We start from the raw sequence: 24465 nt of genomic DNA on the forward strand, positions 1-24465 counted from the left end.
TAGAGTCTATGCAAGTTTGAGCTGACCCACCAGGTTTAGACATCAAGACCATCTGGGAATTGCATCTGTCCTGACTAAGTTCAACTAAGCTGCCTTTCAGCATGCATTGTACCTCTGCTTCCACTTGGGCCTGTCTGTCTGGACCTAAGCGACAAGAATGTTGTTTCAAAGGAATGACTCCCCTTATACCCACATCATGTATGGCTAAGGTTGTACATCCTGGCTTATCCCTACAAAATGTTTTGAAACGTTGTGAAAACCCTGGTTAGGACTTCATGCTTGTTTTGCCTCTAAGTGTAAAAGCCTATAATTTAATGTTCCTAGTCATTCTGTATTCGCTAATTGGATAGTTGGAGGTTCAATCTGAGAATTTCCTAGGCCTGCTTCTGCCTCATCCTCACTATCCTTTTTTTTCTCAACAGTCCCGATTACCTGACATACCTGTACTGGCTTATCCTCCCTCCTGTGGTAATATTGTTTGAGTGTATTAATGTGACACAACTAGTTTTTTCTTCTGGCGATTAGGGGTATCAATCAAGTAATCTACCTTACCCACTCTTTTCATCACTCTATATTGACCACTGAACCATGCTTTTAATGGTTCTCCCTGTGATGGTAACAACAGTAATACTTTATCCCCTGCTGTTATGGTAGGTTGTGATTTTCCCACCATTTGACAGGTATGGCACGCCCTACAAAATTGGCTCACATCCTTTGTAAGACCTGGCCAGTAATAATGTTTGCTTATGTGTGATTTGGTCTTCCAAACTCCCCTATGTCCTGCAAAAGGAATGTCGTGTGATAACCTTAATAATCCTTGTCGATATTTAGATGGTACCACTATCTGTAAAACAACTATCCAGTCTTCATTGGCAGGTGTATGAGTCAGTCTCCATTTCCTCCTCAAAACCCCGTTTGCCATATAAATTTGCCTTCCAGAATTCCTTTCACCTCAGCTTCTGACAGAGCCATCTGTGCTATTTGGTATATCCCTGGATCAGCTTGCTGTGCTGCAATGATAGTTGATCTGTTAAACTTCTCATTTGGATTATCTAAACCCCCAAATAAGTTTTCAGATACTTGACTATCTATTTGTGGTGCCCCTTTTACCTCCGACAATGGATCCTGTTTAGCCATTGCTCGGGTAACTACACATGCAGGAAATATTCCCAGAACTTGCTCCTGCATTTGCTCTGTTTCCTTAATTTCACTTGGTTCCTCTGTAACTCTAGGAGAAACTGATACTTTTGATCCAGCCAAATCACTTCCTAGAAGACAATTCCCTTTACTGGTAAACTGTGGACAACAACTACAGTTACTATCCCAGATATTCAGTCACTCTCTAGGTGTACAGGTATACATTCTCCATCATTTCCATTAATTAAAACTTTAGCGTTCAAGGTGATCTCCGGTGGAAACCTCATATCTTTCCCCAGCAAGAGAGTTTGGGTTGCTCCTGTGTCCCTTAGTATAATGATATGTTTTCCTGAATCACTTACAGGATATGGAATTACTCTCCCCTTTGACAAAAAATCACTATAACTCTCAGGTACGTTATTCTTAACTTCTACACTCCTTTTAGTTTTAGTATTTGGTTTCACATTCACAGCTGTCATTAAAGCGATAGCCTGGTCTGCTATACCCTCAATCAGAGTCTTTTCTTCTGCACTAACTTTGCATACCCCAACAACAACCTATGGATTTATCTCACAATTTCAGTACTCTGAACGAAGATGACCTGTTTTGTTGCAATGATAACACTTTGGCTTGCAAACCTCACTTCTCCCCTCAGCACCTTCCTATCTGACCTGAGGAGGTGAACCTGGGGCGTTCCCAGATGTTCCTTCTTGACCTTGGCTACTTGTTTTCCTTTCACTCTCCCACTTTCTATCCTTTTCGGGTTTATGGGCGGCACAGTGGCGCAGTGGTTAGCACCGCAGCCTCACAGATCCAGCAACCCAGTTCGGTTCTGGATACTGCCTGTGCGCAGTTTGCAAGTTCTCCCTGTAACCGCGTGGGTTTCCACCGGGTGTTCCGGTTTCCTCCCACGGCCAAAGACTTGCAGATTGATAAGTAAATTGGCCATTGTAAATTGCCCCTAGTGTAGGTAGGCGGTAGGAGAAAGGTGTGGATGTGCTAGGGAATATGGGGTTAATGTAAGATTAGTATAAATTGGTGGCACAGACTCGGTGGGCCGAAGGGTCTGTTTCAGTGCTGTATCTCTAAATAAATAAATAAAATAGGTTGGCTTATTCACAAATTCAAAATTATCAGCAATCTCTGCTGCTTGCCTAGCTTTCAAAACTTTCGGATTATCGATATGAAGGAATGGAGTTTTTAAACTCTAAGAGAATCAATTCTCGAAGATTAAAATATGTGGTTTCTGTCTTTTATTGTCCGTATCCAACGGTCAAAAGTAATTTCCTTAGGCCTCTCAAATTCTAAATATGTCTGTCCAGCCAATCTCCGTAAGTTCCTAAACTTCATGGACTATCTCACACACAGTGAGAATAGCTATTTTTTGCCATCTCATAATCTGTAGAAGCCTCTTCAGAAAGCATGGCATAAGCTTCATGAGCTCTGCCTACCAGCCTGCCCTGCAGGAGCAATGTCCAGCTTTCTTTCAGCCATTTTATTTCATTTTATTTGGCTATTTTATTCAAAAGATATGAAAATGCCTCCACGTCTCTTTCCTTGAACTTAGGAAGAGTCTGTATAAATTTAAACAACTTCTTGCTGGGTCCTGATCTGAGCTCAGATTCAATCTGCCCATTTTGTCTTAGTGCCATCTCTTTTAACCTAAATTCCCTCTTTTGCTCCCTGTCTTCCAATTAAAATTTTCTTAATTCATTTTCTGCCTCAAGTTTTTTTTTTCATTTCTAACTGAATCCTAGCCAATTCCACTGCTTCACTCTCGGACCTACTACCTTCATGTCTCTTGTATTCCCTTTCTTGTTCCTCATCTTGCCCTTCATCTGCATCATCATCATCTTCTACTAATTCCAGATGTTCAGCTATTATTTCAATTATCTCTGCTTTTTTGATACCTGATTTCAATTCCAACCCCAGTTTCGCTACCAATTCTTTGAATTTGTTTTCAGTTAAAGTCATCAAAGTCACTCAGGGAAACATTCTGCTTTCCCAAAAACTCTGTTGCAACCATAATGCTATAACAATGGTATAGACTGTACCTTATCGTACAAGAGACCTGGTTCTTTTCATTTCTTTGTAATTGGCGTTAGATTTAGATCCCAAAAATCGAGTTTCCAATGGATAAGATCCCAGACTCGGGAGCAATTTATTTATTTTATTTAGAGATACAGCACCGAAACTGGCCCTTCGGCCCACCGAGTTTGTGCCGACCATCAACCACCCATTTATACTAATCCTACATTAATTCCATATTCCTACCACATCTCCACCTTCCCTCAATTCCCCTACCACCTACCTATACTAGGGGCAATTTATAATGGCCAATTTACCTATCAACCTGCAAGTCTTTGGCTGTGGAAGGAAACCGGAGCACCCGGAGGAAACCCACGCAGTCACAGGGAGAACTTGCAAACTCCACACAGGCAGTACCCAGAATTGAACCCGGGTCGCTGGAGCTGTGAAGCTGCAGTGCTAACCACTGCGCCACTGTGCTGCTCCAAATTAATATGATTCCAAACACAGGACCCCAATTTAAATATGTTATCCCAGAGTCACTGTTACAGGCCTATTCATTGCAATGTTCATGCTTCAATTATTGATGCAGCTACTGTTACAGTCCTATCGATTACATACCCATGTTTCAACCATTGATACAGCCACTGATGCAGGCCTATTCATTGCAATGCTCATTTTCACTGTTACTTTCCTATTTTTGCAATGCTCCAGTTTTAGTTATTATGCAGCCACAATTGTTTATCTTTTGGCCCTATGCCTATTGATGTGTTGGATATGTTATGTAATTGAATCCTTCTTGTTTTTCCCTGTATGTTGTTGAGCAGCCAATCGTTGGCCATTATTACAGTACTAGTGCACATGTGACAGATTTCTCCATTAGAATCCAGAACATTGTTTCAATCCACAATCTTTATGCACTCGCTGCTACACTTCTGCCTTCTGCCTGTTTGCTATATCTTCCTGTTTACTCTGTACTTTCTGTTCCATGGATCACTTTGTGTCGGAGATATTCCTCCATGCATTGCACAGCTGTGTTGTCCACTTCGGGATCAAACTTGTTGGCGAAGAGGTTTTTCTGTTGGATGATCCAGTGGAGATCTCCAGCTCCATATATACAGATCAGATGACGGTACCTTCCTGTGCAAGGTGGATATAAGGCACCTTTCGCTGTATCACCAGCCTCAAAAGACCACTTCACTGTTCGAGTAAGAACTCTTGGTTTCCCGCTGAGGTGTGTTGGAGTGTATGGAATGGAACCGGGTACCTTGGGCATTCTCTGCAGTGTTGCCCAGATGTGTTCATCGGGACTGTAGGTGTCCTCTGACCACTTGAAAAATGCCTGGATTTCTTTGTTTACAAATAAATTACTCACAAATTCTTTAGTGACCAGAATGTATGCACTGCCCACAAATATGGGGCTGCTTAGAGGAGGGGGGCTCTTCTTTTGATTGGTTAACTTCAGAGTCTCGTTGACATCATGATGAAATTGCCACCGTCTCTGAAAGACAAAAAAGAGTAATGGATTCTCATGGTCCAACTTCATTCTCATTTTCCCAACACCTCACCATCAGCAGCAATAACAATGAGTGTTTATGGCTTCAATTATAGAGACATAAACATACAGTCATTTTGGCACTGAGGCAGGCCATTCGGCCTACCAGCTCCATACTGGCTTTCTGTAGATCAATCCAGTCAGTTTTATTAACCCATTCTATCCACCACCCTCGTAGACAGCGAGTTCCAGGTCGTTACCACCCACTGCGGTAAAAGATCTTCTAAACATTTCCCTCTGTATCTCTTGCCCAAAATCATAAATATGTTCCCTTAGTCCTTATATGATCAGATAATTGGAACAGCTTTCCTTTGTCTGCCTTATCTAAATCTGACATAATCTTGCATACCTCTATCAAATCACCCCTCTAAATCAAAATTGGTGTCTTCAATCTGCATATAGACTGGGCAAACTGAATGAGCACTAATACTGTGGAGGACGAGTTTCTGGAGTGTGCTAGGGATGGTTTTCTAGAGCAGTATGTTGATGAACCTACTAGAGAACAGGCTATTTTATATCGAGTATTATGTAATGAGAAAGGGCTAATTAATAATTTTGCTGTAAAAGCACCTTTAGGGATGAGTGATCATTATGTGATAGAATTTTACATTATATTTGAAATTGAGGTATTTCAATCTGAAACCGGGGGTTAAATTTGAACAAAGGAAATTACGAAGGTACGAGGGACAAATTGGCTGAAGCACAGAGACAAACATTGGTCCTGTTTCGGTTGAACAAAATAAGTGACAGGGTAGGCGGTGACGTAGTGGTATTATCACTGGACCAGTAACCCAAAGACCCAGGGTACTTCTCTGGGGACATGGGTTCGAATCCCACCACAGCAGAAGGTGCAATTTGAATTTAATTAATAAATCTGGAATTAAAAAGCTAGACTATTGATGGCCATGAAACCATTGTCGATTGTTTTTAAAACCCATCTGGTTCACTAATGTCCTTTAGGAAAGGAAATCTGCTGTCCTTACCTGGTCTGGCCTACATGTGACTCCAGATCCACAGCAATGTGGTTAACTCTTACATGCCCTCTGAAATGGCCTAGCAAGCCACTCAGTTGTATCTAACCACTACAAAGTCTATAAAAAGGAATGAAACCGGACGGACCACCCAGCATCGACCTCGGCACCAGAAACGACAACAGCAAACCCAGCCCTGTCGGCCCTGCAAAGTACTAACATCTGGGGGCTTGTGCCAAACTTGGGAGAGCTGTCCCACAGACTAGTCAAGCAACAGCCTGACATAGTCATACTCACGGAAACATACCTTACAGACAATGTCCCAGACACTGCCATCACAATGCCTGGGTATGTTCTGTCCCACCGGCAGGACAGATCCAGCAGAGGTGGTGGCACAGTGGTATACAGTAGGGGGGGAGTTGCCCTGGGCGTCCTCAACATCGACTCTGGACCCCATGAAGTCTCATGGCATCAGGTCAAACACGAGCAAGGTAACCTCCTACTGATTACCACCTACTGCCTTCCCTCAGCTGATGACTCAGTACTCCTCCATGTTGAACACCACTTGGAGGAAGCAATGAGGGTGGCAAGGGCACAAAATGCCTTCTGGGTGGGGGACTTCAATGTCCATCACCAAGAGTGGCTTGGTAGCATCAATACTGACCGAGCTGGCCGAGTCCCAAAGGACATCGCTGCTAGATTGGGTCTGCGGCAGGCGGTGGGGGAACCAACACGAGGTAAAAACATACTTGACCTCATCCTCACCAATCTGCCTACCGCAGATGCTTCTGTCCATGACAGTATTGGTAGGAGTGACCACCGTACAGTCCTTGTGGAGAAGAAGTCCCGCCTTCACATCGAGGATACCGTCCATCGTGTTGTGTGGCACTATCACCGTGCTAAATGGGATAGATTTCGAACAGATTTAGCAAGGCAAAACTGGGCATCCATGAGGCGCTGTGGGCCATCAGCAGCAGCAGAATTGTACTCAACCACAATCTGTAACCTCATGGCCCAGCATATCCCCCACTTTACCATTACCATCAAGCCAGGAGACCAACCCTGGTTCAATGAAGAGTGCAGGAGGGCATGCCAGGAGCAGCACCAGTCATACCTCAAAATGAGGTGTCAACCTGGTGAAGCTACAACCCAGGACTACTTGCATGCCAAACTGCGTAAGCAGCATGCAATAGACAGAGCTAAGCGATGCCATAACCAATGGATCAGATCTAAGCTCTGCAGTCCTGCCACATCCAGTCGTGAATGGTGGTGGACAATTAAGCAACTAACTGGAGGAGGTGGCTCCACAAATATCCCCATCCTCAATGATGGGGGAGCCCAGCACATCAGTGCAAAAGATAAGGCTGAAGCATTTGCAACAATCTTCAGCCAGGAGTGCCGAGTTGATGATCCATCTCGGTCTCCTCCTGAAGTCCCCAGCATCACAGATGCCAGACTTCAAGCCAATTCGATTCACTCCACGTGATATCAAGAAATGACTGAAGGCACTGGATACTGCAAAAGCTATGGGCCCTGACAATATTCCAGAAATAGTACTGAAGACCTGTGCTCCAGAACTTGCTGTGCCCCTAGCCAAGCTGTTCCATTACAGCGACAACACTGGCATCTACCCTGCAATGTGGATAATTGCCCAGGTATGTCCTGTACACAAAAAGCAGGACAAGTCTAACCCGGCCAATTACCACCCCATCAGTCTACTCTCAATCATCCGTAAAGTGATGGAAGGTGTCATCAACAGTGCCATCAAGCGGCACTTGCTTAGCAGCAACCTGCTCAGTGACGCTCAGTTTGGGTTCCACCAGGGCCACTCAGCTCCTGACCTCATTACAGCCTTGGTTCAAACATGGACAAAAGAGCTGAACTCAAAAGGTGAGGTGAGAGTGACTGCCCTTGACATCAAGGCAGCATTTGACCAAGTATGGCATCGAGGAGCCCGAGCAAAACTGAGGTCAATGGGAATCAGGGGGGAAACCCTCCGCTGGCTGGAGTCATACCTAGCACAAAGGAAGATGGCCGTGGTTGTTGGAGGTCAATCATCTGAGCTCCAGGACATCACTGCAGGAGTTCCTTCGGGTAGTGTCCTAGGCCCAACCATCTTCAGCTGCTTCATCAATGACCTTCCTTCAATCATAAGGTCAGAAGTGGGGATGTTCGCTGATGATTGCACAATGTTCAGCATCATTGGTGACTCTTCAGATACTTCAAGTAGTCCGTGTAGAAATGCAGCAAGACCTGGACAATATCCAGGCTTGGGCTGATTCGTGGCAAGTAACATTCGCGCCACACAAGTGCCAGGCAATGACCATCTCCAACAAGAGAGAATCTAACCATCTCCCCTTGACATTCAACGGCATTACCATCGCTGAATCCCCCACTATCAACATCCTAGGGGTTACTATTGACCAGAAACTGAACTGGAGTAGCCATATAAATACAGTGGCTACAAGAGCAGTTCAGAGGCTAGGAATCCTGCGGCAAGTAACTCACCTCCTGACTCCCCAAAGCCTGTCCACCATCTCCAAGGCACAAGTCAGGAGTGTGATGGATAACTCTCCACTTGCCTGGATGGGTGCAGCTCCAACAACACTCAGGACGCTCGACACCATCCAGGACAAAGCAGTCTCCTTGACTTACACCCCATCTACAAACATTCACTCCCTCCACCACCGACGCACAATAGCAGCAGTGTGTACCATCTACAAGATGCATTGCAGCAGTGCACCAAGGCTCCTTAGACAGCACCTTCCAAACCCGCGACCTCTACCAACAAGAAGGACAAGGGCAGCAAATACATGGGAACACCACCACCTGCAAGTTCCCCTCCAAGTCACACACCATCCTGACTTGGAACTATATCGCCGTTCCTTCACTGTCGCTGGGTCAAAATCCTGGAACTGCCTTCCTAACAGCACTGTGGGTCTACCTACCCCAAATGGACTGCAGCGGTTCAAGAAGGCAGCTCACCATCACCTTCTCAAGGGCAATTAGAGATGGGCAATAAATGCTGGCCTGGCCAGCGACGCCCACATCCCATGAATGAATTTTAAAAAATTTAAAAATTCGGTGCTTCATTCCTCACGGCAATGTCTTGACCAATCAGAGTCAAGCTGCCTGGTTTAAAATTTAAACATAGCTTGGCAGTTAACTGTTAGTCCATTACTGGTGCATTCGCCAAGGCAATTCCTCTGCCAATCAGAGTTCACTTGCCATTCAATGAGCACTCTCTTCTCATGCAGTATAAGTTGTTGTTCTCCCTTACATTTGTTATTCTTGTGGTTGTCCTGATGAGTGCAAGATGAAAAGCTTCGACAACATGTCTCCGTTTTCAGCAATTTACATTCCTTCAAGGCACAAAAACCCCAAAAGTAAAGGCAATCAACCGTGGATAACAAAGCGAGTTAAGAAATGTATAAGATTAAAAGAAAAGGTGTAGAAAGTTCCCAGAAATAGTAGTAAACCTGAGGATTGTGTAGATTTTAGAACACAGCAAAGGAAGACAAAGAAACTGATAAAGAAAGGGAAAATAGAATATGAACGTAAGCTAGCAAAAAATTTAAAAATGAACTGTAAATGTTTCTAATTTACATAAAAAAGGAAACGTTTGGCTAAGACAAATGTGGGTCCATTACAGGCAGAGTCGGGAGAACTTATAATGGGGAATAGAGAAATGGTAGAGAAGCTAAATGATTACTTTGCATCGGTCTTCACTGAGTAAAATACAGGAAATCTCCCAGAATTAGAGATCCAAGGGATTAGGGGAAATGAGGAATTGAAGGAAATTAGTATTAGTAAGAAGGCTGTATTGGAGAACGTAATGGGGCTGAAGGTTGATAAGTCTCCAGGACCTGATATTCTACATCCCAGAGTGTCGAACGAGGTAGCAGTGGAGATAGTGGAGATGCATTGGTGATCATCTTCCAAAACTCCATCGATTCTGGGGAGGTTCCTTCAGATTGGAAAGTCGCAAATGTCACCCCACTATTTAAGAAAGGAGGGGGAGAGGTATTAGGGAAATACAGACCTGATAGCCTTACATCAGTCGTTGGGAAAATGCTAGAATCAACACTAAAGGATGTGATAAATGGACACTTGGATAATAATGATCTGATTGGGCATAGACAACATGGATTTATGAATGTGAAATCATGTTTGCCAAACCTGCAGGAGTATTTTGAGGATGTTGCTAACAGAATTGAAAATAGGGGAGTCAGTGGGCATGGTATACTTGGATTTTCAGAAGGCTTTTGATAAAGTCCCTCATAGGAGGTTGGTTAGCAAAATTAAAGCACGTGGGACAGGTGGTAATATACTGGCATGGATTAGGGATTGGTTAACAGGCAGAAAGCAGAAAGTAGGAATAAATGGGTCATTCTCGCGTTGGCAGGCTGTGACTAGTGGGGTACTGCAGGGATCAGTGCTTGGGCTCCAGCCGTTCACAATATATATCAATGATTTGGATGTGGGGACCAAATGTAGTATTTCCAAGTTCGCGGATGACACAAAATTAGGTGGAAATAAGTGTTGTGAAGAGGATGCAAACCGGCTGCAAGGGGATTTGGATAGACTTAGTGAATGGGCAAGACTGTGGCAGATGAAATATAATGTGGAAAAATGTGAGGTTATCCACTTTGGTAGGAGGAACAGATGGGCAGAGGATTTCTTAAATGGTAAGAGGTTGGAAAGTGTAGATGTACAAGGGACCTTGGTGTCCTTGTCAATAAGTCACTTAAAGCTAACATGCAGGTGCAGCAAACAATTAGGAAGGCTACTGGTATGTTCGTCTTTATCGCAAGAGGATTTGAGTACAGGAGTAGTGAATTCTTGCTTCGATTGTTTACAACCTTGGTTAGACCGCACTTGGAGCACCATGTGCAGGTTTGGTCCCCTTACCTTAGGAAGGATATTAGTGCCATTGAGGGAGTGCAATGAAAGTTCACCAGACTTGTTCCCGGGATGGCGGGACTGTCCTATGAAGAGAGATTGGGGAAACTGGGCCTGTATTCTCTAGAGTTTTGAAGAATGAGAGGTAATCTCATTGAAACCTACAAAATACTTAAAGGGATAGTCAGGGTAGATGCAGCTAAGATGTTTCCCCTGGTTGGGGAGTCTAGAACCAGGGGACACAATTTCAATATAAGGGGGAAACCACTCAGGACAGAGATGAGGAGAAATTTCTTTCCTCAGAGGGTTGTGAATCTTTGGAATTCTCTACCCCAGAGGGCTGTGGAAGTTCAGTCATTGAGTATGTTTAAAGCAGAGATTGAAAAATTTCTAAACACAAATGACATAAGGAGATATGCGGATAATGTGGGGAAAAGGCATTGAAGTGGATGATCAGCCATGATCATATTGACTGGCGGGGCAGGCTCAATGGGCTGAATGGCCTACTCCTGTTCCTATGTTTCTATTCTTTGTTCCAAGGAGAAAAGTCAATCTTCTCCGACTTAACTTTGGAGCAAAAGTCCCTTGTCCATGGAATATTCTTTACATTATTTTTATAACTTCGTGTATTTATTCTTTTGACGTTATCTTCTTTTTGCAGGTATGAATTTTGCATAGCAAATTCTGATTGTAAAAGTTCAAAAGAGGAAATCTAGCAGAAATGTCAAGGTTCACTGCACTGCTAAGAAATGCCAATTGAAGATCAGCGATGGGGAGAGTCACCACATTAGTTCAGTTTGATTACTTAGAATTGCTCCTGCCAACTGCAAGCATCAAATTAAAACGTGTGATATGTAATAAACCCAATCAGTAACCAGACCTGAAAGGAACGTATGTAAAGGTTTGAAAACAATGCAATAAATGATCACCTGCCATGTCTTCAGTTGTCTGGGAAGAGCAACAAAAATCTAACGATGAAGTCATCCTTCGTTTCTCATTCCCAAGACAAGTGATTTCAAACATATGTTACCGTGCAAGTGGTAAGCTAACTCGAGAGACAAGTCAATGGGATGGACATCCAATCTCTCTACACTTCCATCTCCCACCAGGATGGCCTGAGCTCTCTCCCTTGAACAAAGATTCAACCAGCCTCCATCCAATACCACACTCCTCCGCCTGGCTGAAAATGTTATCACATTAAAAAACTCCTTCAACTCCACTCACTTCCTCCAAATAAAAGGTGTTACTATAAGTGTCCACATAGGTCTTAGCTGTGCCTGCACTTTCGGTGGGATATGTGACATATTCCTTGTTCCAGTTCTACTCAGGGCTCTTCGCTTAAATCTACACTGATGACTGTATCTGTGCCATTCCCTGCTCATTCCCTCAGCTGGAAAATTTCATTGACTGTGCTTCTAATCTCCACCCCTCTCTTGCCTTCACATTGTCTATCTCCAACTCTTTCCTTCCTTCCTTTCCTTCTCTGTCTCCAATTCTGGAGTTATCAACCAATATTCTCTGTAAGCCCACTGACTCCCACAGTTATCTCAACCACACTTCCTCACACCCTGCTTCCTTTAATGACTCCATTCCCAGTTCCTCTGCCTTTGTCGCACCTGTTTGGAAAATGCACCCTTCCATAATAGCGATTCCAATATATCTACTCTTTCCCTCAACTAAGAATCCACACACACACCCCCGCTCCCACCGCCCCACCCCCACCGCCCTGACAGTGGTTAACAGGTCCTGAACTGTCTCCATTCTATTTCACGCACTTCCAGTCTCATTCTTTCCCCTCCCTCCCGCCCCGAACCACAATAGGATTCCTCTTGTTCTCACCTACGACCCCACCAGCATTCATAGGCAACAAATCATTTTCCTCCATTTTACCACCTCCAGCAGGATGCCGCCATGGAACACATCTTCTCCTCTTTCAGCATTCTGAAGGAACCATTCCTTCTGTGATATCCCGTTCCACCAAACCTTGCTCCATTCCTTTCCATGCAAATGCATGAAGGGCAACACCTGGCCTTTTACTTCCTCTGCCCCTCCGCCCAGGGTCCCAAACATTCCTTCCGGGAGGGAGGGGAAAGGAGAGTGGAAGTGCTTGAAATAGAACGGAGACAGTTTAGGGCCTGTTAATCATGGTCGGTGTAGGGGTGAATTCTTAGTTGAGGAAAAGAGAAGATATAGTGGCAGCACTATTATGGAAGGTTGCATTTTACAGCGATTTACTTGTACTTCTTTCTTCTATGTTGACTGCTCACGATATGGTTTCCTGTAGACTGGGGAAACCAAATGCAGTCTGAGTGACCATTCAGTCTGCAAACATAAACCTCAGCTTTCAGTCACCTTTCCTTTTAATGTTCCACCGTGCTCTCACTCTGACCTTTGTATCCTTGGCCTGCTGCAATGTTGTCAAGCTCAATGCAAGGTTGAGGAACAGCACCTCGACTTTCAACTGGGCACTTTATAACCTCTGGACTCAACACTGAGTTCAACAATTTTCGATCGTAGCTTTTTCCCTCATACTCTTTTGTTTTACTTTGCTGTTTTGTTTCTCTCTCTCTCTCGTTTCTCTCTTATTTGCTTCTAGGTGTTAGCTATTCTGGATCCTGCAATTCACACCTCCTCTAGACACATCTTGTGTTTCTTTATTTGTTCCATTACCACTCTTCTCGGCCTTGCACCATGAAACGTTTTGTCATTTAATCTGTCTTGTCCAACACCCTATCACAAATCCTCCCTTTTGTTCTTTTTCACATCTCTCTCCTTTCACTTGCTCAAATCATATTACATTTCAAAGGTTTCCCAGTTCTGATGAAAGGTAACAGACATGAAGCATTAAATTCGTTTCTCTCTCCACAGATGCTGCCAGACCTGCTGATTTCTTCCAGCATGTTCTGTTTTTATTCGAGATTTAAGTCAGCACCTGACTCTCCAACGCAGTGGAATGGGAGATGTGAGACCACCGGATGTGGATAATTTCACAACTCTTGTGCTTTACTGGTAGTGGCACTGTAGTGTGATGCTGAGCATATTCGCAACACTGGTTCCTTTGAGTATATACTCCATTCCTTTTGATTGGATTGAATCACTTCGACTGCCTCCTGGGTGTTTCAGCCTACCTGTTCACTACCCTCTATGTTCATATAATGAGTAGTCAGCATCGATTTCAAAAGGGAAAATCTTGTTTGACCAACCTTATTGATTTTTGAGGGGTAACAGATACAGTAGACAATGGTAATGCAGTAGATGTTATTTATCTGTATTTTCAAAAGTCCTTCGATAAGGTGCCCCATAATGGATGCATGAATAAAATCAGAGACTGTGGTAGCAGGGGACAAGTTGCAGAATGGATTGCTAGCTGTCTTCAAGACAGAAAGCAGAGAGTGCGAGTAAAGGGTAGTTATTCGAGTGGCATAAGGTGGGAAGTGGTGTTCCACAAAGATCAGCGCCGGGAACACTCCTGTTCACAATTTGTATTAACGATTTAGACTTTAGAATCAAAAACACAATTTCTAAATTCGTGGATGACACCAAATCACCAAATCATGGAGGTGGGAGCGGCTAGTCAATACTGAGGAGGGTTGCAACAAATTACAGGACGACATTAATAAACTTGCAAAATGAAAATAAAGTAATTGGCAAATTGGAAGTCCTACACAGATCAATGTGAGGTAGTGCATTTTGGTCGGAAGAATGGAGAGGTCAGTTATCACTTGGAAGGCACAAGTCTAGCTGGGGTAGAGTAACAAAGTGATCTTGGGAGTGCAAACAGATCAATCATTATAGGTTTCCACAGGTTAGCAATGATATAAAAAGCAAACCAAGCACTAGGCTTTATTTCTAGAGGGTTCGAATTAAAAAGTAGAGATGTTATGCTGAACCTATATCGAACCTTAGTTAGATCACACTTTGAGTACTGCATGCAATTCTAGTTGCCATATTATAGAAAGGATATAGAGGCACTGGAGAAAGGGCAGAGAAGATTTACAAAGATGATATCAGCACTGCATGGGCATGCATATTATAAAAGGATTGACAGGCTGGGTCTTATTCTCTTTTGAGAAAAGGAGGCAATGGGTTGACCTACCAGAGGTGTTTAAAATTATGAAAAGTTTTAACAGGATGGATAGAGAAAGGGTATTCTACAGGCTTCCAAACAGTCAGAGAGAGATAACAAATCTGCAGGGAAATCACAGAGATGTGCACAAACTTCAGAGTATTGATTTTGGGCGACGTTAGTTATCCAAATATCGATTGGGATAATTTTAGATTAAAGGGAAAGCCAGGGTGGGGGGGTGTGCATTTTTGCATTGTGTTCAGAGGAACTTCCTTGATCAGTATGTTCTCAGCCCAACTGGAAAGGAGGCATTGCTGGATCTGGTGCTGGGAAATGAACGGAGGCAAGTGGACCAAGTGTCTGTGAGGGTGCATTTGGGTAACAGTGATCATCGTATCATAAGGTTTAGACTCGTAATGCAGAAAAGCAGGGAACAATATAATGTAGAATGGCTAGATTAGGGCTAATTTCAATGTGAAGAAAAGGGTTCTAACCAGGATAAAATGGAACCAAAGACTGACAGGAAAAATTGCAATGGAATAATGGGTTATTATTAAAGAAGAGGTGTTTCAGTACAGTCCAGATACATTCCAACAAGGGTGAAAGGTAGACGAAGCAAGCTCTTTGGATGACGAGGGAGATAGAGATGATGATGAAACAAAAAACAGGTAACCGTGTATATGATGTATGACAAGTGAATTCTTCAAGTGAGAACTGGGTCACATACAATTGGTTGAGAGGGAAGGTGAATAGGAAATACGACTGGGAATAGAACAGCAGTCAATATAAAAGAGAACAAAAAATCTCCTACCGCATGTAAATAGTAAGCGGGTAGTAAGAGGTGGAGTGAGACCATTTAGGGACAAAAGGGTGCAGGGCAAGTCTAGAATAGTTGATGAGTACTTTGTATTGGTGTTTACTAAGAAACAGGAATTTACTAAGAAACAGGAATCTGACAAATTATCAGTAGAAACAGAGAGAGTAGAGGAATGGATAGGATCAAAATTGAGAGGGAGGAGATACTAGAAAGATTGGCTATGCTTATGGTGGTTAAGCCATTTGGTCCAGAGGGTTTGCATCCCAGGATGCTAAAGGAAATGAGGGTAGTGATAATGGAAAGGCTTGCCATAACCGTCCAATCTTCCCTAGATATGGTGGAAGTGCCAGAGTGGCAACTATGACCCCGTTATTCAAGAAAGGGGGTAAGGACAATTCTAGAAACTGCAGGGCAGTCAATTTAAAAGCAGGGTGGATAAGGTTTTAGAAACAGTCATCAGGCAAAAAAAAATTCAGCAGGTACTGGAGAGTTTTGAATTAATTTAGGATAGTCAGCACGGATTTGCAAAAGGCAGATCATGCTTGACTAATCGAATCTAATTGATTGTTTTTTTATGAAGTAACAGAGAAAGTTGATGGAGGAAATGTGGTGAATGCTGTCTATATGTGGATTTCAAGAAAGCATTTGATAAGGTACCACATAAAATGCTGGTTAACAAAATTGTGCCTCATGGAATAGGAGGGTCAGTGTCCAATTGGTTAAAATTTGGCTTAAGGACAGAAAACAGTGGGTCATAGTAAATGATTGTTATTCAGACTGGCGGATGGTAGACATTGGTGTTTCCCAAAGGTCAGTGCTAGGGCCATTTTTTTTTGTTGCTACATATAAATGACTTGGATCTTGGAATACACAGTAGAATTTCAAAATTTGCCATTGATTTGGAGGTGTGTCGAACACTGAGGATGATACCAATTGCCTGCAACAAGACATAGATAGGCCAGCAAATTGGGCAGACAAGTGGCAGATGGAATTAAATACAAATGTGAAGTATTTGGCAGAAGAGGTGGGTAGAGGCAATATGGACTTAATGCCGCATTCTAAAGAAAGTGCAGGAACAGAGGGATTTGGGTGCATTTACATCGATCTTTGGAAATGACAGGGCATATTGAGAGACTGGTTAGCAAAGCATATGGGATCTTGGGCTCCATAAATAGAGGCATAGGGTACAACAGAAGGGATGTAATGCTGAAACTGTATAAAATGCTGGTTCGGTCACAGTTGGAGTATGGCTTACAGTTCTGGTCGCCACATTACAGGAAGGACATAGTTGCTCCGGATAGAGTGCAGAAGAGATTTACAAAAATATTGCCAGGGCTTGAAAGTTGCAGCTATGAGGAAAGATTCGATAGGCTAGGGTTGTTTTCCTTAGAACAGAGGAGGCTCAGGGGTGACTTAATTGAGGTGTACAAAATTATGAGGAGCCAAGATAGAGTAGAAAGGAAGGACCTGTTTCCCCTAGCAGAGAGGCCAATTACCAGGGGACACAGATTTAAGATAATTGGTAGAAGGATTAGAGGGGACATGAGGAAAATCCTTTTCACCCAGAGGGTGGTGAGTGCCTGGAATTCACTGCCAGGAATGGTGGTGGAGGCAGAAACTCTCAATTCTTTTAAAAGGTACCTGGGCATGCACCTGAAGTGCTGTAACCTGCAATGCTAAGGACCAGGTGCTAGAAGGTGGAATTAGATTAGGCAGCTCGATTTTTTGGCTGGCACAAACATGACAGGCTGAATGGCCTCCTTCTGTTCTGTAATTTTTCTATAGTTCTATGGTTCCACAGGAATATAGGAACATAGGAGCAGGAGTAGGCCATTCAGCCCATTGATCCTGCCCCGCAATTCAATATGATCATGGCTGATCATCCACTTCAATGCCTTTTCCCCATATTATCCTCACATCCCCTTATGGCATTTGCATTTAGAAATATGCCAATCTTTGCTTCAATGACTGAGTTTCCACGACCCTCTGGGGTAGAGAATTCCAAAGATTCACAACCCTCTGAGTAAAGAAATTTCTCCTCATCTCTGTCCTAAGTGGCTTCCCCCTTATTTTGAAATTCTTTCCCCTGGTTCTAGACTCCCCAACCAGGGAAAACATCTTATCTGCATCTACCCGTCTATCCCTTTATATTTTGTAGGTTTCAATGAGATCACCTCTCATTCTTCACGAGAGTACAGGCCCAGTTTCCCCAATCTCTTTTCACAGGACAGTCCCGCCATCCCAGGAGCAAGTTTGGTGAACCTTCGTTGCACTCGCTCTATGCCAATAATATCCTTCCAAAGGTAAGGGGACAAAAACTGCACACAGTACTCCAAGTGCCGTCTAACCAAGGTTCTATACAATTGAAGCAAGACTTCACCACTCCTGTACTCAAACCCTCTTGCGGTAAAAGCTGACATACTCTTAGCCTTCGTAATTGCTTGCTGCACCTGCATGTTAGCTTTCAGTGACTTATTGATGGGGACACCCAGGTCCCTTTGTATATCTACACTTTCTAATCTCTTACCATTTAAGAAATACTCTGCACATCTATTCCTCCGACCAAAAGTGGATAACCTCACATTTTCCACATTAGATTTTTTTTAGATTAGATTAGAGATACAGCACTGAAACAGGCCCTTCGGCCCACCGAGTCAGTGCCGACCATCAACCACCCACTTATACTAATCCTACACTAATCCCATATTCCTACCAAACATCCCCACCTGTCCCTATATTTCCCTACCACCTACCTATACTAGTGACAATTTATAATGGCCAATTTACCTACCAACCTGCAAGTCTTTTGGCTTGTGGGAGGAAACCGGAGCACCCGGAGAAAACCCACGCAGACACAGGGAGAACTTGCAGACTCCACACAGGCAGTACCAGGAATCGAACCCGGGTCCCTGGAGCTGTGAGGCTGCAGTGCTAACCACTGCATTATATTCCATCTGCCTCATTGTTGCACGCTCTCTAAGTCTGTCCAAATCCCCTTGAAGCGGCTTTGCATCTTCCTCACAACACACATTCCCACCTAGTTTTGTGTCATCTGCGAACTTGGAAATACTACATTTGGTCCCCATATCCAAATCATTGATATATATTGTGAACAGTTAACCTTTAACAGTTAACCTGTTAACCTTCATAACGCTCTGGTTAGGCTCCCAATAGAGTATTGTGTCCATTTCTGGTCACCGAACTTTAGGCAGGAAGTGAGCGTCCTTGAGCAGGTGCAGAGGAGATTTACCAGAATGGTTCCAGGGATGGAGGATTTTAGTTACAAGGCTATATTGGAAAGGTTGGGGTTGTTCTCCCTGGAGCAGAGCTTGATGGAGGATTTGATAGAGGTGTACAAGATTATGACAAGCTGAGATTCCTTCAATCGTAAGTTCAGAAGTGAGGATGTTCGCTGATTATTGGACAACGTTCAGCACCATTTGTGACTCCTCAGATATTAAAGCAGTCCGTGTAGAAATGCAGCAAGACCTGGACAATATCCAGGCTTGGGCTGATAAGTGGCAAGTAACATTTGCGCCACACAAGTGCCAGGCAGTGACTGTCTCCAACAAGAGAGACCCCAACCATCTCCCCTTGTCATTCAATGGTATTACAATTGCTAAATCCCCAATTATCAGCATCCTTGGCGTTACCATTGACCAGAAGCTGAACTGAAGCAGCCATATAAATTCCGTGGCTACAAGAGCAGGTCAGGGGTTAGGAATCCTGCGGTGAGTAACTCACCTCGTGACTCCAAGACATAAGTCAGGTGTGCAATGGAATACTCACCACTTGCCTGGATGGATGTAGCTCCAACAACACTTAAGAAACTCGACATCATCTGGACAAAGCAGCCCACTTGATTGGTACCCCATCCACAAACATTCACTCCTTTCACCACCGACACACACTAACTGCATTGTGTACTATTTACAAAATTCACTGCAGCAATGCAGAAAGGATCCTTAGACAGCACCTTCCAAACCTTCGACCTCTAACACCGAGAAGGGCAAGAGCAGCAGATGCATGAGAACACCACCACTTGTAAGTTCCCCTCCACACACCATCCTGACTTGGAACTATATCGCCGTTCCTTCACTGTCGCTGGGTCAAAATCCTGGAACTCTCTTCCTAACAGCACTGTGGGTGTACCTACCCCACATGGACTGCAGCGGTTCAAGAAGGCAGCTCACCACCACCTTCTCAAGGGCAATTAGGGATGGGCAATAAATGCTGGCCTGGCCAGTGATGCCCAAGCCCCAGGAACGAATAAAAAAAAAAGATAAGTTAGGCAAGCAAAAACTGTTCCATTAACTGATGGCGCAAAGACTAGCGGACACAGATTGAAGGTTTTGGACGGGATGCAGGGAGCATGTTAGGAAAACCTTCTTTTACGCAATGAGTAGTAATGTCCTGAAATTCCCCGCCCATGAGAGTGGTGGAAGTGGAGGCAATCAATGATTTCAAGAGGAAATTGGATGGACACTTGAAGGAACTAAACTTGCAGGGCTACAAGGATCAAGTGAAGGAGTGGGACTGACTGGATTGCTCTGCAGAGAGTTGGCACGGACTCGATGGGCTGAATGGCCTCTTTATATGCCATGGATGACTCGATGACTTCAAAATATTTCTTTGTGTGGGGAAGCGCATAACTAGAGTCTATCAATATAGGGCAGTCACCAAGAAATCCAATATGGAATTCAGAACAAACTTCTTTACCCAATGAATGGTGGCTAGGGGAGACAGAGTGGCGAGGGGAGACGGCGTGGCGAGGGGAGACGGCGTGGCGAGGGGAGACGGCGTGACGCGGGGAGACGGCGTGGCGAGGGTAGACGGCGTGGCGAGGGTAGACGGCGTGGCGAGGGTAGACGGAGTGGCGAGGGGAGACGGCGTGGCGAGGGGAGACGGCGTGGCGAGGGGAGACGGCGTGGCGAGGGGAGACGGAGTGGCGAGGGGAGACGGAGTGGCGAGGGGAGACGGAGTGGCGAGGGGAGACGGCGTGGCGAGGGGAGACGGCGTGGCGAGGGGAGACGGAGTGGCGAGGGGAGACGGAGTGGCGAGGGGAGACGGAGTGGCGAGGGGAGACGGAGTGGCGAGGGGAGACGGAGTGACGAGGGGAGACGGAGTGACGAGGGGAGACGGAGTGACGAGGGGAGACGGAGTGACGAGGGGAGACGGAGTGACGAGGGGAGACGGAGTGACGAGGGGAGACGGAGTGACGAGGGGAGACGGAGTGACGAGGGGAGACGGAGTGACGAGGGGAGACAGAGTGACGAGGGTAGACAGAGTGGCTAGGGGAGACAGAGTGGCTAGGGGAGACAGAGTGACGAGGGGAGACAGAGTGACGAGGGGAGACAGAGTGACATGGGGAGACAGAGTGACGTGGGGAGACAGAGTGGCTCGGGGAGACAGAGTCCCTACTAACAGCTGTTGTTAAAACAAAAAGGGGTGAAGGAAAATTATCTAAAATTATTGAACACAAGATTAAGTCCTGAAGTTTCCTCCCCCACCTCTGCCCCCCTTTGTTTTGACAGCAAATGTTGGTGGTTATTCTGCTTTCTCAGTGACACTTCCTCTGGACATATATTTTGTCCTTTGCCTCTCCAATTACCATCTCCTTTTGCCTCGCACCAACATCGCTTTTGTCACGTAATCTCTCCTGCCTTTCACCCTATCATAGATCCTCACTTTTGTTCTTTCTTCCCATCCCCCTTTCACTTGCTTGAAACCTGTTATACTTCTAACTTTTCCCAGTTCTGACGAAAGCTCACTGTCCTGAAACGTTAACTCTGCTTCTCTCTCCCCGGATGCTGCCAGACCTGCTGAGTATTTCCAGCATTTTCTGTTTTTAATTTCAGATTTCCAGCAACTGCAGTATTTTGCTCTTGGATGACTGGAAATGAAGGATGAATGGAGAGAAGGATGAATGGAGAGAAGGATGAATGGAGAGAAGGATGAATGGAGAGAAGGATGAATGGAGAGAACGATGGATGGAAAGCAGGATGGATAGACACTCGACACTAAGCTGACTCATTTACCTGTTTGTATGCTGGTGGAGGGTCTGACTCGATAACATTTGTGCCGTTCTTGGCCATGAGACTGTGAACAATCTCACGGTTGGTTTTCATTGGAAAGTCTTGCCCACAGATATTGATGAGGTATCTCCACGGGACAGAGTTCTGCAACAATTCCTCCATACAGTTCAGATCAGCCTGAACTCTGGACCATGAGGCGTATATCACCGACTCCAATTTTCGGACAACGAAGACATTACTGAAGCAGGAAGCGATGGCCTGAACCGCAGAGTGAAACGGCTTTGGAGACTTCTTGTCCACGTGGACACAGTACACATTCTGAGGAGCATAGATGCCTCTGAGGAGCCTCTCAAACATCTCAATGTTTTTATTGATCACCATAGAATAGGCCAGAGGGAAATCACGTTCCTCAGCACTTAAGGGGAAAGTGATGTACTTGCGGTTTTTAACTAAAGAATCACAGTCTCTGGTCATCGATAAATAATCAATTTCAGTGAAAACTCGATGTTTGTTTGCGATTGTGATCGACTTTAAAAGAGCGGTTTGAACGGCTTCTGGATCACCACGAATTATCTTCCAACAGCTCGAGTTCTTTTCTGACAGCTCAAGGGGTTCATACCTCGCCCGGTAAACTGGCTTCAGGTTAGGTGTTTTCCAACTGTGCACTGACAGATTTGCCCCCTGGCAAAAATATCGATAAAGGAAAGTCAGGGAGAGTGCGCATAGGATTGAGCGCAGTCTTAGCCGCCTGGAAACGCATGGAGCCAACTTTCTCATCGCTCTTCCGCGGGTGTCTTTGAAGTTTTCATATAATCTAATTTCCAGGTAGAGTTCTTATGCAGATGTGCAAACTGAGGATCTGTAGTCTTGGAAAGGAGACATTTCGTTCCAAGAATTTGAATAAACTTGAGTTCCAAAGGCTCAGGTACCTGATGAATTCAAATCTGATGCAAGTGTGAATTCATTGGGGTGCAGCCGGATGCCCCTGTTCGACAGCTCCCACCTGATCCTTGGTGGCTTATCCTCCCTTCTCTGTGTTCGGTCGGACTTGACACCTTCGCCCACTCTCGCTGTCTCTGCCTTTGTGTGGTGCTCAGCGTCTCAGCTTCTTGCTGCAGGAATCGGATCATCTTTTCACAAAGGTTCTGGCAATAGGTTTCTCCGTCATGTAACTGGTATCCGTCATGTGCACAGTTTCCACGTAACTTGGAGCTTTCTGTAAAGGTGCGGAGAGATCTTTTAAAGGACTCCAGACGCTAAACTGTAAGAAGAAAAACACTGGCACGTTTCACAGAATCCAGAACAAGAGAGCATATGTCACACACAGGAGAGAAAACAGAGAAAGACTTGCATTTCTATAACGCCTTGCAAGACCGGAAGTCGGCCCAACCCGCTTTACAGTCAAATAAATGTGCTGAAGTGTAGTTATATTTTGTAATGTTGGAAACACGGCAGTCAATGTGCGCACAATAAACTTTCCCAGACCACAATGTGATAATAACCGGATGTTCTGAGTTAGAGACGTTGCTTGATGGATACACATAGGATGTTTGGAATGGATTTTGGACAGATTGTATCAAAAAAAAAACGAGATTGTTGGATATGAGCCTGGCATAAAATACATCTGGGCATATGAGGCATGCTTCATTAAATGCTTAGACTACAAACCTGCTTAGCTACAGTAGAGAGGGAAATGGGGATAGAAACAGAAAGTGCTGGAAATAGCCTCAGGCAGCATCAGAACTGCCCAAGGCAAGGGCACAGACCTGAAACGGTAACTCTGCTTCTCTCTCTCTAGATGCTGCCTGATCTGCTGAGTATTTCCAGAATTTTCTCATTTTATTTCAGATTTCCAGCATCTGCAGTATTTTGCTTTTATATTATTTCAGGCCATTGACCCCTCCTCAGAATTGTGAGTAATTTGAGACTTAACTTTTTAAACAAAGCAGGAAATGGGTGGTGGTGAAGAAAGGGAAGACATGTGATAGGGCAGGAGGCAGCACAGATTAAATGGAAAAAAAAGGATGTTGGTGCAGGGAGAAAGGAAATGGTATTGGAACGATGAAAGAAACAAAGGTTGGGTCGAGAGGAGGTGTACCTGGGAATAACAGAAACATCTCCAACAGATACCGTCTGAAAACAAAAACTAACCTCAAAAGGAAATAAAAATCAGGGGCAGAGATTATGATCTGAAATTGTTGATTTCCTGTCGATTAAAATGGGTCTAGTCCGAGTCCCATTCTGATTGATATCCTACAGGTTTAAGTGGAAACAATCCCAAACCAAATGATAACCTATTGATGGGATGTGATAAAACGAGACTATCACTCTTCACGATCAGGTATTACAAGTGCACCCAGTGTCTGCACAGAGTCACAGGTCTGTCAGATCCAGATCCCGGCCTGCTCCGAGTTTGGGACTTCAAAATTGGCCTTGAGGCTGGGCTGAGCCCGGATTCTATAATCCTAATCTGTTTTATGCTCCGGACTTTCAATGGGTTTCTGTGTTTAAAAGTGAAAAAGGAAGAGATTGAATTCGCTGGGTTCGGAGGTTCTAGCTTCACCTCCAGACCCTGCTGAGAAGCTGTGTGGAATGTGTCACAAAGCATTGTTTCAAAGGAAAAAGAACAGTACAGCACAGAAACAGGCCATTCGGCCCTCCAAGCCTGCGCCGATCTTGATGCCTGCCTAAACTAACACCATCTGCATTTCTGGGGCCCATATCCTTCTATTCCCATCCTATTCATGTATTTGTCAAGATGTCTCTTAAACGTCGCTATCATACCTGCTTCCACCACCTCCCCCGGCAGCAAGTTCCAGGCACTCACCACCCTCTGTGTAAAGAACTTGCCTTGCACATCCCCTCTAAACTTTGCCCCTCTCACCTTAAAGCTATGTCCCCTAGTAACTGACTCTTCCACCCTGGAAAAAAGCTTCTGACTATCCACTCTGTCC

General features: G+C 44.6%; 1 protein-coding gene across 6 annotated transcripts in view; it reads right to left on the bottom strand.

Moving 5' to 3' along the window:
* Window positions 1–24465, bottom strand: part of LOC137360538 (beta-1,3-galactosyl-O-glycosyl-glycoprotein beta-1,6-N-acetylglucosaminyltransferase 3-like) — a 76012-nt gene that overhangs the window by 13758 nt on the left and 37789 nt on the right. For 4 of the 6 annotated variants that reach the window (XR_010971917.1, XR_010971915.1, XR_010971914.1 and 1 more), the window contains 2 exons: window positions 21515–22772; window positions 3787–4666 (listed from right to left, as the gene is read on the bottom strand). Coding sequence is in view for 1 of the 6 variants with exons in the window: in XM_068025940.1 (XP_067882041.1) it covers window positions 4133–4666; window positions 21515–22288 (1308 nt within the window). In the remaining 5 variants the exon portion in view is untranslated. Of the gene's footprint in view, window positions 1–3531; window positions 4667–21514; window positions 22773–24465 lie in introns of those variants that run through there. The other 2 variants (XR_010971916.1, XM_068025940.1) reach the window with 2 other exon arrangements.

The sequence above is a fragment of the Heterodontus francisci genome, unplaced genomic scaffold, assembly GCF_036365525.1.
Source record: "Heterodontus francisci isolate sHetFra1 unplaced genomic scaffold, sHetFra1.hap1 HAP1_SCAFFOLD_606, whole genome shotgun sequence".
NCBI lineage: Eukaryota > Metazoa > Chordata > Chondrichthyes > Heterodontiformes > Heterodontidae > Heterodontus > Heterodontus francisci.